The sequence below is a fragment of the Leptidea sinapis genome, chromosome 45 (genome assembly GCF_905404315.1).
Source record: "Leptidea sinapis chromosome 45, ilLepSina1.1, whole genome shotgun sequence".
In the NCBI taxonomy this organism is placed as follows: domain Eukaryota; kingdom Metazoa; phylum Arthropoda; class Insecta; order Lepidoptera; family Pieridae; genus Leptidea; species Leptidea sinapis.
Window position 1 is genome coordinate 2,028,829 of NC_066309.1, and position 15,990 is coordinate 2,044,818.

Genomic DNA, 15,990 nt, shown 5'->3' on the forward strand with positions numbered 1-15,990 from the left:
GTCCAAATGTCCTTCTGTGATGCCTCTAGGTCTACATGACATCAGCACCTTCAATAGAAGTACAGGGTATACGTGCCAAAGGGTATGATTCGGTACCTACAAAATTAATAAAACAAATCACATTTTTAACCATTTATTATATACATTACATTATATAATATCACTATAATAGATACAGGTTCAATCGTTGTCGCTACAATCTGTTAGCCGCATAGATAAGCGTAGGTAAACCTAATTTCGATGAATAAATATTATCCCCCTTATTCATAATAGTCTGCTAACTTAAAGCATTGCTAATTCTCACTCTGTCTTCTTCTATTGACCTAAGTCAGAATGAGAAAAAACACTCCTAAGCGGCTGTTTAAAGTTAGCGGACCATTATGAATAAGGGGGTAAGACAACACTCTATATAACGAAGTTGAATACGGATAACTTTAGCAGGTAAGTAAATAACACTGTCCGCAATATCCTACTAATATTATAAATGCGAAAGTTTATGAGTGTATGTTTGTTACGTTTTCACACAAAAACTACTAAATGGTTTTCAATGAAACTTTACAATAATATAGCTTACACATCAGAATAACACATAGGCACACATAATTTATGAAGTTACAGTGTGAACTATACAAAATATAAAGATAAGTGTCAAGAAGTAGGAAAAAGAACCTGCAATCCGCGAGCTATTCATATTTGCGGCGCAAAGCCCGTAGGAGTTACAAAAATAAAATATTTTCTCATAATCATAATCTCTGGACTACTGAACCGATTTTAAAGTTTCACTTTAACACTGAAAATAATTTATATGGCAAAACAACGTTTGCTGGGTCAGCTAGTCTATACTAATATATAAAGCTGCAGTGTTTGTTTGTTTGAACGCGCTAATCTCTGGTACTACTGGTCCGATTTGAATGATTCTTTCAGTGTTGGGTAGTCCATTTACCGAGGAAGGCTATAGGCTATGTTTTTTTTCAAAATTAGGGATCCGTAATAAAATTGCTATTTTGTAACACAAGGTGTAAAATCGAAAACCTATTTTTGCGTGCGCTGCAAAAACTATTGACAATAGAACAAAATGATGTACAGGCTATAATATAGGCAATATTTTACTACTTATAAAACTATCGCGTGAATTATACTTTATATGGCAAAACAACGTTTGCCGGGTCAGCTAGTATTTAATAAAACACATGTATTCGTTTTTTCAATGTCTTCATTTATCAATGAAGTATTATTGGGCTAGTTTTATTATGTCCCCAAATAAATATATTTGTTACCAGTCTTCCAAATAACAGCCGTTTAATGTTGATAAGTGTTACAATTAGAATTTAAGTTTAAGTCTATGGTAAATGTTAAATAATTATTATTAACAACATACTTTTAAAACGGCGAATTTTGTGAAATCGAATGACTACGACAGGATGGCTTACTAGCTAAATGTTATATAAACTTAATGACGAAATCGGTTTAATGCAAAAAAAAGTCCAACAAATTCTCAGATGCTATAAAATTTTGAGCCTTAATCCACATGATTAGCGTTAACCTGTTTTTGAGTGGAACGAAATATGTTAGAGAATTTCAAAGGGATATCGAACTATTGTTCACAATTTGCTACTATTATGTAAAGACTAAATGGCATTAGGTGGTCGTTATTGAAGTATTAAGTCCGTCACAGGCTCATATTTAAACTATACAAGCGACCACAGACAGTATCTGTTCTAATGTATAGCGATATATAGCTTTACACGTCTTATTAATTAATGTGGATGTGACGTCACTGAACTATGGTCTATGATCTGTGGTCTCTCGAAGATCAATATGGAAAATTATGATAATACGCCTTGTCATGTTTATGATGGACTTCGAACGTAGCGTGTAGCGACTAGCGACACAGGCCTGTGTCGATATGACCGTCCGGACGGTCAGCGGTCGTAAACTCAAATCGAGATAGCCGGCCGGTACTTCCGTGGTTCCGTACAATTTTGAAACTCATTTTTTTATTTTTTTTAATAAAAATAAATTACACCATTGTATTATTGCTTGCTTTAGAGAGCTGCTAAAGATAAAAAATGATAACACGAGTTATTCGATAGCCACTGCGTAGAGATGTTGCTTTATTGTGTGTCAAAGAACTATTTGATCCCTGCCGCTGATTTCCACCCCCTGGTGGCGTTATTTTTCTTCCACGTACAACAATACCGGAAAGAAAAAGAAAAGCGCGTACACCTTCCTTAAAGGCCGGAAACGCTCCTGTGATTCCTCTGGTGTTGCAAGAGATTGTGGGCGGCGGTGATCACTTAACAACAGGTACGCTCGTTTGTCCTCCTATTCCATAAAAAAAGAGCTTCTTTGCGCGGTATTTACAAAAAGATGAAACATGATTCCTCTGGTATATATTATCTTTTTATTCTGGATATATAATTCATAAGTTAATGAAATTTAAGGAAAAAATACATATAATACGATAGCAATTTATGGAGTTTTGTTTTATAGCAAATCAATGCAGTTTTTTTATACGCTTTATATTAGCTTCACCTGTGTGTTTGTAACCGACTTCTTTGGGCGCGATTTTGACCCACTTTAAACGGCTAGATTTCGTTCAAACTTTGTAGATTTATCGAGGACCGATGACATTACACTAATTTGACTAAAAAATGAAAAATAAAATATAATAGTTACAAAAAACTAAAAAACACGCTTTATATAAAATTCTACTAAAAAATAGAAAATAAATTTAAATTGAAAATAGTGTAAAAAATATATATTTTATTGTAAAAAAAAACGTGGGTTGTAGAAGAATTATTATTTTTATTTGAATTTTATATAAAGCGTGCTTTTTAGTTTTTTTTTAACTATTATTTTTTTACATTAAATGTAGTATTGCAATGGACCTTTCCAACTTCCACATGACGTACCTATATCTATTACAATGACCGCACGCACAACAACGACTAACACGAAATAATAGAATACAATTACTTATGATTAACCGATTAGATTTATATTGATTCAAATAATATTTTATTTTTCGTTATTATGCTTACCTTGTACTAGTTTTTTTGGAACAATATTATTTACAATAATACCTTATCTAATAAAACATTTGGCTCACAAATACAATATTCAACTTGTGATGTAATAATAGAAACATGAATATACATTATGTTGTTTCTTACTACATCTTCCGGCACTTAAAGAGATATCTCATTCTACAGAAAATACAATATGAACATTACATATTCGTAGTACTATACTACATTTTTACATCGTAAAATCAAGGCTGAGTCTATTGATACGGGTACTGGACAAATAATTTATTATTATTCGTACAGAAGTCGGACGAATGAATTTAATTAGTCGTCCGATTATCGGATTAGAGAGAAACAAGACATCATTGAATGAAATTTGGGTTAAAACTTAGTATCCCGAAATAAAACATAGATCATACATTTGAATGGGTAATTAAAAAATCAGACAAATATGTTATGATAAGTTTTTTAATAGATAAAAATGTCATGAAATAAGTAAATAAAAATTCACAGAAATGTTGAAAAAGTTTAACCGGACGATTAATTTATTGTTATTTATCCGATAATCGGACGACTAGAAACTTCGTAAATTCAATCCAACGAATTGAGATATAATGACAAAACGACCTTGTACCAAAAAATATCCCACTAACTAAGGTACTAAAACACTTGATAGGGACGTACCAATCGTATATTCAACTTCGTGGTCTTCTCTCGCCGGGCCCACATGGGCGCGGTGGGGGAATGCTGATCAGGACTTTTCGTCCCCTGCAGCAAGGATCACTCGCCGCCCGTTGAAACGGGCGGGTCATTGGGGGTGAGAGTCGTTGCTCTCTGCGGTCGTCTTCTTTAATTTATGGTATGGTTGGGGGAGCGCCCCCCCCCTTTGTGGTCATCTTTTTGGAGCTGAGGGAGCGCCTGTTTCCTCAGCTGAGATCCGGTGATTGTTGCCGGTTTGCGCGGGCCTTGACGATCAGCCCCGAAGAAGAGGGAGGGCGATCAGCCGAGCCGCGCGCAAACACGTCACTCTACATCCTCGACCCGCACGAGATCACGCGGGTAGCGGCGGCTGTCAGGTGGCCGCGCGTGCCAGGGGGCCAGATCTCGCAGATGATGGAGATCGGACGAGTCGGCACGCGCGAACATGTTGACGGCGAGACGACGAGTGAAGTCGTCCAAGCCCTCGACTCTTAGGTCCCTCTGGATTGTTTGGTTCCTCACGTACCATGGTGCGCCCGTGATGCGGCGGAGGATCTTGTTCTGCACGGTTTGCAACCTTTTCCGGTTAGTTAGATTCACGAGCGCGTACCATGCAGGCGCGGCGTACGTGAGTCGGCTGCGTAGGTGGGTCTTGTACACCAAGACCTTCACCCTCAGAGGGAGGCTTGAGGAGAGCACTGGACGAAGTAAGGCCATCGCGACGTTTGTCGACGCGATGGTGTTCGTGACGTGCTCGTTCATGTTGAGCCGGCGGTCGATGGTGACCCCGAGGTACTTTACCGTCGGGGACCACGAAATGTCCTGTCCACACTCCCAGTCGCGAGCGCCTGGGTTTTGCCAACGTTCACCGATAGCCGCCACTTCTTGAGCCATTCTGGCAGGGTGTCCAGCTGGCGCTGCATCTTCACGGCGGCGTGCGTTAGGTTGAGTGACGATGTAATATACGCCGCGTCATCTGCATATAGCGCCAGAGTCGCCGACGGTTCGAGCGGGATGTCATTTGTGTATTTTGCGTACAGCAGGGGAGAGAGACAGCTCCCCTGCGGTACGCCAGCAGAGATAATCTTGGAAGCTGAAATGGCATCGTCTACCCTTACTCGAAACCGACGGTTTTCAAGGAAGTTGGCGACTATCCTCACCAGGCGGGGAGGTGTCGAGGTTGCAGCTAACTTGTGCACGAGTCCAGTATGCCAAACACGGTCGAACGCCTTCTCCATGTCCAGGAATACTGCCACAGCTTTCTCTCTTTTGTTGAGAGAAGCGGTGAGGGTGTGCAGTACCCTGGACAGCTGGAGCGTGGTGCTGTGTTCAGCGCGGAATCCAAACTGTTCTTCCCTAAGCTCTATGTAGGGTCTTAGGAGTGACAGCAGGAGAGATTCGAATATCTTAGACTGGGTCGCCAGAAGAGTGATGGGCCGGTAGCTATGTGCTAGTGCGGTGTCTTTCCCCGGCTTCGGGATCATAATGACGAGGCCTTCCTTCCAGATATTTGGAAAGTACCCCGAGCGCAGGATGCCATTAAAGAGTCGCGTCATCGCCGCGATGGTTTGACGCGGCAGATGACGCAGGGCGGCTTAGGGCGACATCTATGAACAATATCAAACACTATTCGATTACAAACCTTAACAACCTAATCACCACGGGATATATTACAATAATTTTATTCGTATGACAGCGTAAGCACTAAGAATTTCGGTCACTATTATTACTTTATAATCTAGAATCCAGCTTTGCTCAGGGTATGTTGGCAACTGTTGGTTCTCCCGTGGAATGATTTATTTATTTATTTATTTACAAATACCAACATTCCTTTGTATTAAAAATTGAAAATATTTTACATAATGTAACAAACAACTACAGGTATCTACCACATGCTTCTATAATTTTCACAATGTAAATATTAGTTGAAAAAACAAATATGCTTAAGTATTAATGGTTACATATACATGGATATTAAATTATTATTGTATACAACTAAGAAATATAATTATGACTACATTTTATTCGATAAACTTACATATAAATAATTTACGAACTGTATGGAGAGAAGTAAGATTAATATCGATGTAATCACTATACATGTTTATCATCACAGCACAGCCTAGTAATAGGAGGGTTCGCTCCAAACATACATCTTCAAAGTGGTGGAACTAGCGGAACAATTTGCTTCCGGGGATACCTACTGGGGACACCAAAGTTAATTTTATTCAGAAATTGAAGACAGTGAATCTTATTATTTAAAAGTTTTAATACAAAAATAAGATCGATTGGAATTCGCACCTAGTCCAAGGAAGTTATTTTATAAAAATACGAGCATATTAGCACAGGAAGACAGACTTTTTCTTGAAAGTCCGTTCGCCTGTATAAATACCACTGGACTGGATATTCCATATGTTTGATAGCAATTTTTTGTGCTTATTTGAAGCACCACTCGCGAGCGTCCAGACAACTAATTTTGACGTATAATACAAATGTCTGCGAAGGAACGTACAATACTCTGAAGTATTTTTGAATTATTTCGTTCGTTTTCCGTGTTTTATACTTCAAGAATCAACGTTATAAAGTACATTATTTTGTTGTAAATAGTTTCGGACCATCTATTGATGTTTGCTGAGGTTGTCATCACTAGTTTTAGTACCGCAGACTCTCGCTACATGGCCAACAGCGCCAATATGGCGAATATCAAACAGGCACAAAAGCGCTTTGACAGCCGCCAGTCCGTGGTTTATAGTAGAGGTCAGTGGTTTGAATGCCTTAAATGTCAAATAAATCTTTTTAAAAATTCGCTCTATTCATAACATGTGTGTTGCATAGTGAGGTTGTTGGGATCAAATATTAATTAATTGATATCTTAAGCAGTACAGAAAATTAACCTCGATCATATTAAAAATGACTAATCTGAACTTACAAATCCAAAAGTGCAATTATCAATGATATATTGATATAGAATCATTTATTAAGCGTTTTAAAAAATATCATATTATGTATAAATAACAAAATCTTAACTATATACAAACACGATCCACATAATTCTAATGAATCAAATTAAATACAAGCGACCAGCGGCGCTTGGCAACAGCTGTGTCCCTCGTACCACAAAACTTTGCAAGTTGCGACTAGCTACGCACGCGCCCGTCAGATTGTTACTTTATCGTTTCCAACTGTCATCTCGTTTTATTTTATGCGTAAATCTGGTATTTTTATAATACGGGACACATTTGCAATGGGACTATTAAAAAATAATTAGGTCGTGTCAGGTGATTAAGGTAATTCAATCATAAACAAAAATAAAAAGAAAGCAAACAAAATAAATTGTTTGAAACAATTTCACATACAAATTATTTTAGTTGCAATCTATGTAATGTCATGCAACAAAAACCCTAAAACGTAATGACTTACAAGAAAAAGAAATAAATGTTAATTAATAAAAAAAAATCACAAGAGCTATTGAGTACATTAGACGCATCAATACACAATTTTTTTAATTAATTAAGGTGTTTTGACAATACAATATCAACATTATGAAGATATTATAATTGTTAATTATATATACTATACCTACATAATTTAACTTTCAGGTCTAGAGCCCGTTCACAATCATGATACATGAACCAGCCATCGCCTCCTCGACCATATTTTAGAAAGGGGGTGCGACTCGCCCCACGTCGCCGTCACAAACATTAAAGAGAACGATTAAGTACAATGACCGAAATTCTCCCTGCTTCATGACCTTTACAATTTAGGCCTTTGATTAATAATAGACAGTATATTTTGTTGTTTGTCTGGCCTTTCTGTGAATGTCGCTACTAATATAAAAACAATTATTTCACATGCAAGCTGCCTACCGCTATATCCAAACTGCATCCAAAACGGAAAAGAAAAATTATAATTTCGCCATATAACGATATCACAGACAAAAATGGTAATATAGATATTTTTCATATTATGGTTAATATCAATAAATTTAGAACCGACTGCATTAAAATATTAACATCTTAGTTATGTAAGTTAAATAGTAAAAGTAAATTATTGTATAGTTATATATTTTAAAATCTTTTTCTTTATAATAGAAATGTATTTAAGTCATTCTTTATCATCATTTTTGTTTAACTCTTCATTTCTTTAATTTTATTATGTTTAATTGTTCAACTTTGTTATTCTTTTCATACTATTGTAAATGTTGTTTACACCTGTAAAGACATGTCGAACTCTACTATCCCTTGTGTACTTGCTAATTTTTTTTTAATTGTATAATGATGTGTTGTTGGTGTAACCATCTAAATAAATAAATAAAAATTTCACATGTCCAACATATGGGAGTGCAAAATTTCATCTGAGAAAGAATGGTTTGTTTCTTATCTAAAAGAAAAGTATATTACTCCTTTGCATCTTAATCACTTAGAAGGGGGAGAAATATGGTTTTACAAAATAATCAAGAACAGACTGATGTAAAAAATCGATACGCTACTTTGAATTATTTATTTGGATTCTATTATGGATTAGATACAATTCAGGATAACCTCAAATTTGTTTCACCGCAATATTTTGTCCAAGACAAAAAAGCGGCCAAGCGCGAGTAAGACTCGCCCATAAAGGGTTCCGTAGCAGCAGGTAACACAGTATAAAAGTTCTGGTAGTTGTAATCGTTGTAACGATTTATGACGTATTGAAAAAAACAACCTCGTCCAATCCAGTTTTCGGTAGAAACTTGTATGTACATAATAGATTTGTTTTAGTTTTATCATTCTCTTATTTTAGAAGTTACAGGGGGGACCACACCCATTTTACCACTTTGGAAGTGTCTCTTGCGCAAGCTATTCAGTTTATAAAAAATAATAATATAAGAATCCTCAATATCATTTTTGAAGACCTATTCATAGATACCCTAGGGTAAAAGTGGTATAGATGCCGCACCTTAAAAAAAGCGAATTTAAAACCAAGTTCACGCTCTAGTACCAAGTTCCTCGGACAGATCTCGCCCCCACAGCTCAGTCCGCGCACGCGCTTCGACAGGACTGCACGTGTCGCCGCTTGAGTTAAAAAAACATTGCAAAATTTTATCGCGCTTGCATGATTCTTGTGACAGTGACATTTTGACGTGTTCAGAACTTTCGTTTTCGAAGGTAAGTTTTAAGTGTGTATTGTTATTTAAATAGTATGTATCATTTATATTTATGGTGTGTTTATAAAATTACGAAATTATTTAAGTATTTTTATTTATTTGCTGGGGCGTCTATCCCTACTAAAAAGGATAGAGGCCTCACTATTGACTGAGTATAGACGCCCTTAGAGGCATATATCCTCTATGACTTATTCACAGGTACTAAGGCTATAGGTAAGATTTTTTTAAATAACGTACCTATCTAGTTAATATGCAACTTAGTAGGAAAATTGACTTTCCAGTTTATTTATGAGCAGTTTATACCTTTACATGTCGTACTTCACTGTACTTGTTAAAAATAATGCAGCGTATCACCTAATTTCATTTTTTATTTTAGACAAAATGCCGCGAAAATATAAAAGGAAAATAGGGGCACCCGTTCGTGCTGCTTGGTCTGAAGAAGCCCTTTGCAAAGCTTTTGAGGAAATGGATAAAGGCCAAGTCGGTGTAAATGAAATATCTCGTCGTTATGGTATTCCATCTCTAAACTTGAGGAGGCGATATGCTAAAAAAACTGTGAAAAACTTACTTTGGGTAAGTAATAGAGGAATTTATTGCCCTAATCAAATTCAATTTAGGCACTGTCTTCTTAGTTTGTTTTTTCATACTTGTCCTTTTTGAATCCTCAGTTTTTTTTCTATACCTATTAATTTCTTCTTTTTCAGGAAAACATCCCACACTGGACTTTGACAACGAGAAACGTCTCGTAGCGCACATACAAAAATTAGAAAAGGCAGGATTTCCCACAACACGATGTAAGAAGACTCGCTTTTGAATTTGCCGAGAAACTGGGTTTGGAAAATTCTTTTAACAAAGAGACACGTATGGCTGGTCAGCACTGGCTCAAATCATTTCTTGAACGACACCCAGAACTCAGTATTCGCCAGGCAGAAGGTTTGTCTATTGCAAGGGCTCAAGGATTAAATCGAGATGAAGTAAACAAAATGTTTGAATTGTTGCTAAAAGTACTAACTGAAAATGATTTGATCGATAAACCTGATCGAATTTATAATATTGACGAAACTGGAGTTCAAATGAACAATAATCCTGGTAAAGTGATTGCTACTAAAGGTGCCAAAGTAGTAAATTCCATCACTTCTAGCGAAAAAGGTGAGACAATGTCAATTATAGCTTGCTGTAACGCTGTTGGCAACTATGTTCCTCCAGTGGTCATTATCAAGGGGGTCAATAAAAGACCAGAGTTCCAAGAGAGTCTTCCGACCGGAGCCAAAGTGTACATGAACAAAAGATCTGCCTACGTCAACTCAGAACTCTTTCAAAAGTGGCTGAAAGAACAGTTCGTGCCAATAAAACCACAGGGTAAGGTTCTCATCTTCATCTCACACTACTGCTATTGATTTACTAGAATTAGCACAAGAAAATGACATCGTATTGTTCTGTTTGCCAAGTCACACTACACAGGCTTTACAACCGTTTGACCGGAGTTTTTTTAAACCTTTCAAAACTTACTTCGCTTCAGAAACTAAAAACTGGATGTTGAGTCACAAAGATCGAAAAATAAATCGATACATTGCTGGAAAATTAATAGGTAACGCATGGGCTCGCGCTGCTACCTCTTCTAATGCTGTGAATGGGTTTCGTGCATGTGGTATTTTCCCGTACAATCCTTCTGCTATTCCCGACAGCTACTTTGCTATCTCTGATAACAGCTTTCAAAATCTAGATGAAGGAAACCTTTCTCAAGACCAACCAGTGGCAAAGGAACTCGACGCTAATGCTGATGTGAATTCATATTATGTTGAGCCCCAGCCTGGTCCATCGTCGTCAACTATCAATAGGGAGCCTGAAGGTGTAGAAGTCATAACTCCAAGTAAATATCTTAACGAATGTTCACCTATCCCGAAAATTCCTGTTCCATTATACAAAAGAGGCAAGCAAGGTGCTGCCGTTTTAAATTCAGAAGAACATATTAACTCTAAGAAAGCTAAGTTGAAACGTAAAGCTAAGAAGCAAACACCAGACAAACCTAGAAAAAACAACCAAAAATAAGTTCCTAAAAAGAAAAGACCGAGGTTTAGCTCTGAAAGTGAACAAGAGTTCGATGAATCAGATTCTGACCAGACTGAATCTGAAAGAAAATACTCAATGCAGAGAATGTTTCGATGACTATGCAAGTACCAAGTCCACGGCGGACTGGATTCAGTGCCTGATGTGTAAACTCTGGTTACACGAAGTTTGCACGCTATATGGCGATTACTGTAATAGATGTGGACACAAGAAGCTTGCAGCTCTGAAAGTTAACCTGGCCAAAGTGAATTCACAGAAGAAGTAACCTGGCCAAAGTAAACAGTATCTCTATATTTGTTGATTACTTAAAAATTTTGATTACTGTTATTTTTTTTTAAGAAGGAAGCTTTGTTTTTTCCCAAAGAAGTCTTAAGGGACGGATTTGTTTTAAGTTTTATTATTCCTAAATTTAGTTCTGTAAAGTTTTAAATAATTTTTAATAGACGTTGTTAAGTTGCTAAGTTTACCCAAAGAATGATTGAAAGACTGAGCCATTTGTTCCTATAAAAGTGCCATTTACTTCAGTTTTACGGTATATTTGGATAAGAAAACCTTATAATATATTATTGCAACCAAGAAAGCAAATTAACATTTTATTTAATTTTCTACGAATTTTTTTTTATTACGGAGGCATCTATCCCATAGTAGGGCATCTATACTCATGTCGAAATTTTGCCAGGGGCAACTACCCCATACAGTGGCGTCTATCCTCAAACAATAAGTTTTTTTAACAGCCGAATATCTACAAATCTACGGTATGCATTGAATAATGATATGAGTAGATAGTAAGTATAAGGACTATAGTTGTTACATATAGTTGACTCACTCGAATAGTGCTTTAAAAAAAAGTTATAGTCAGCTTACAAAAAGTGGGGCATCTATCCCACTTTTACCCTACACTTATGGGTGTGATGAAAAAAAATTTTTCAGTTTCAGTTCTAAGCATGGGGAACAGCCAAACATTGTTTTTTTTTTTCAATTTTTTTTTTGTGAAAATCTTAATGCGGTGCACAGAATATCTACTTACCTACGTACTAATAATCTACTTACCAAGTTTCAACAGTATAGATCTTATAGTGTCGGTAAATAGTGGCATACGGACGGACAGACAGACAGACATGATGAATCTATAAGGGTTCCGTTTTTTTGCCATTTGGCTACGGAACCCTACAAATGTCGTTTCCCTCCCAGCGGCACCACTAAAATGCGGTTGCATCACTGACCTTCTACTATTTACCACTGGTGTCAAAGTGCTTTTGTGCGTGTTTGATATTCGTATGTTGTATGTATTTACAAAATAAACTATATAAGAATTGTGTACTTTATTACGTTGATTCCCGAAGTATAAAAAAACACTGAAAACGACCGAAACTAATTCAAAATACAAAAATACTTCAGAGTATTGTAAGTTTATCTCGTAGCATTTGTATTATACTTCAAAATTAGTTCTCTTGATGCTCGCGAATGGCGCTTCAAATAGGCACAATAAATTTGCTGTCAAACACATGGAACAGCCTGCCCAGTGGTATTTATACAGGTCAGTGGGCTGCATTGTGAAACTGTATCGCGAGTGACAGCGATACTATACATACGATGCATAGACGCAAGTATGGCAAATTAAAAGCAGATAGAGCGAGATGCAATATACGCCATAAAATTCATGTGAAAGTCCGGTAAAGTCAAATTCAAATAAACTTTATTCAATTACCCTCTCATTCATAATGGTCCGATAGCATTAAACAGCCGCTAAGGAGTGTTTTTTCTCATTCTGACTTAGATCAATAGAAGAAGACAGAGTGAGAATTAGCAATGCTTTAAGTTAGCAGACTATTATGAATAAGGGGGTTAGACTTAAACTAAGCGCTTCTGAATCACTATAAATATTTCTTTTATATTACTCAATTTACCATAACATGTTCGGAAAAATTTTAAGCTCGTGTGAAGAACATACAAGAAACTCAACGGCCACTCTTTTCAATCAAGAGTCATTTACAATGGCTGTAATATACATAACAAATTGTAAGGTGCTCCATCCAATATACGAATCATGTTTAAATAATATAAAGTATTTCATAAAAAGTAATAAAGAATCAACTGTATAAATATAAATTGTCGTATATTGTACGCATCAACCTTCAGAACTTGAATTCATTGTTTGTGTAAGGATCCTTCGTGAACATGATGGTCGTGATTACTGAGAGACTTAGATGTGTTAATGTTATACAAATATTCACAATATAAATACACTTACACCTATGATATGATAAGTTCGTGTGGCTTGATTTCTATTTCATTTATCTGAAACAAAAGAGGAGCGATATAAACTAACGAACTTCGGAACGAACGTTAACCTGCGGTGTTTCCAGCAGGATATGACATGGATGCTTTTAAAATGTGCGTAAATACCTCTTGAAACTTCCAAAACTACAAATTATCTTTACTATTTCTCAAGTCCTGGGTGGCACTAGATCGTAGTGGGCAGGGCGTATCACTATATATATGTGTTTATATTACTAGACACACAATTATTGGAGGCTGCTGAAAGTGTTAAGTAATTCTTCAACTTTAAAGTTATTTCGAATAGTAAAAATAGTAATCACTTACACACTTTCACCCAAATAAAATTTTTGTATGTATCTATTGTGTATTACAATAAATACATACAAAAACACACATAAATACATCTGATGTTATATTAACGTTTGCACCTACCGAGGATCGAACCCGGGACCATGCTTTTTCTTTAGTTATCTGCAACTAAAGAATCTGGAACCGAAACTTTTTCATTTTCCGTATAGCCAAAGGTTTGGTAATTATGTGGTCCCCAAACTAGTGCCGAAGCTAGATTCCTGAACTTGCCGAAACCAAAATCGAATCGTAGCCCTTGAATAAGTTTAAATTTTTTATGAAAATTACGGAGTCACCTCTATGTGATTCATGTGGAATAATTGGACGTATTTTCTGAAAAACGTTCCAAGCCACAAACATCACATTTTAAGGAATTCGTGTTTAAAGTTGAATAAATATTATTTGAATCACGTGACCAGTTTTGTGTTCTTAAATCAATTTCAACATGATTATGGTTTGGAACGTTTTTCTGGAATTATGTCCAATTGAGGATGTTGAACACTTATTAAATGAATGTGTCCGATTTGAGTCTAGTAGTGTCAAAATTGTAGGACTTATGGGTTTCAACAGATTTGATACGGGCATGTTTGTAAATATATTTGCCCGTCCTGCGTCAAAGGATGCCTGATAAGTCTGTTTGAATCCCTAAGTCTTATTTGTTGAAGACTGTTTATCTTGCTTTTCTTTATTTTTTTAGATAGTTAAGTAAAGAATATTGTTTTTCTTTTGTGTTAGTGTTAATGTACTCAGAATATAATAGGACTGACATGTACATACATATAAAAGCCCCTAAATATATAAAGAAAAAAAAATCGAATCGTGCTTCATTAAAATATTACCGTAAAACAGAAGTTAAACGATTAAATAATAAGTAATAATTAATTTATAATATATTACTTACGTTCTGATGCAAATCATCTCTTAATACATCCATTTCCTCCACACTGACCCTGTCCTGTTGCTGCCATTCTTCTTTGATGTTTGACTAAAAAATATTTAATTGTGTAATTTGGCCAGCGGAAATATAGTCTTATACACTTTTTATTATGAAAATAAGGGACAAGACGAGCAGGACGTTCAGCTGTTGTTAATACGCCCTGCCCATTACAATGCAGTGCCGCTCAGGATTATTGAAAAACCCAAAAATTCTTCCACTACTACTGTGCTAGTCACCATGAGACATGAGTCTCATTTGCCCAGTAATTTCACAAGCTACGGCGCCCTTCAGACTGAAACACAGTAATGTTTACACATACCTGTTTCACGGAAAAAGGCGCCGTTGTGGTACCGATAATCTAAGCCGGCAACAAAATCTATGATAATAATTGTGTTGTGTAAATGCCTCGAAGCAACAATTATGATTATGATTTGGTAGCATTATACACAGAAACATACGTTTTAATAATTATATGATGATATGATGAAGGCCTGATTCTTGAAAAAGTGATACTTAAGCGGGTTTTTTTTTTATTAAACGGTAGATTTTCAATCGACTTCATTTCTTACAATTTAACGGCCTGATTTTAACACTCTAGTCTTCTTCTTAGTCGGACACTCTTGTCAGAGTGGTCGTGGTTGCGCTGACGAGGTACATGGTGGAGTGTTCGGTGGGTCAACATCCTTTCTGAGGGTAGATCTCCTGGCGATGTGCTTCCATTTCTGACGGTTAGAGGCGTTGCGAGTACACTGGACTATGGTGGACTCAGTAGCCTTTGTGATGGCGTCTATCCAGCGGGTTGGCGATCGACCGCGTGCTCTCTTGCCTTCCACCTGGCCCTGAACTACCAGTCTCTCCATCGAGTTCTCATTTCTAGAGACGTGACCAAAGAACTTCAGTATTCTTAGTTGCACAATTGACGATAGTCTGTCTTTAATACGAAGCTCTTTGAGGATGGATACATTGGTGCGAAATGCCGTCCACGGGATCTTTAGGAGGCGTCTCCAGCACCACATCTCTAATGCATCGATTTTACAGCGGTCCTGCAGTCTCAGAGACCAAGTTTCGGCTCCATAGAGAAAGATTGGAAACACAAGGCATTTCATCAATCTGACTTTAGTCTTCTTGGTAATCCTCCTGTCCCTCCAAATCTTTCCCAGTTGTTCCACTGCAGACCTGGTGATGGCGCACCGTCGTCTGATCTCGTCGCCACATCCTCCAGTACTTGATATAGTAGAACCAAGATAAATATAGGTCTGAACCACTTCACAGTTGGCTACATAGGGTACGTTGGTTCCAATTTGTTCGGCCCGGTCTACTATCATCACCTTCGTCTTGTCTCGGTTAATAATAAGTCCGAATTGGAGACTGGTACTTTCTAGACGGTTTAGAAAATTTTCCATATCTTCTCTAGTCTGTGCGAGAAGGGTAGTATCATCAGCGTATCTGAGGTTATTTATCACGCGTCCCCCAACAGATATTCCTTT

The 15,990-nt window shown here is 36.8% G+C and overlaps 1 protein-coding gene across 1 annotated transcript in view; it reads right to left on the reverse strand.

Moving 5' to 3' along the window:
* Nucleotides 1-5,326: 5,326 nt before the first annotated feature.
* LOC126977460 (zinc finger protein 471-like) overlaps nt 5,327-15,990 on the reverse strand; it is a 40,257-nt gene continuing 29,593 nt past the window's right edge. Inside the window, exons 15-17 of the mRNA XM_050826261.1 lie at nt 14,468-14,551; nt 13,190-13,236; nt 5,327-5,931 (exon numbers count right to left, since the gene is read on the reverse strand). Coding sequence (XP_050682218.1) covers nt 13,192-13,236; nt 14,468-14,551 — 129 coding nt within the window. The 3' untranslated portion in view covers nt 5,327-5,931; nt 13,190-13,191. The remainder of the gene's footprint in view (nt 5,932-13,189; nt 13,237-14,467; nt 14,552-15,990) is intronic.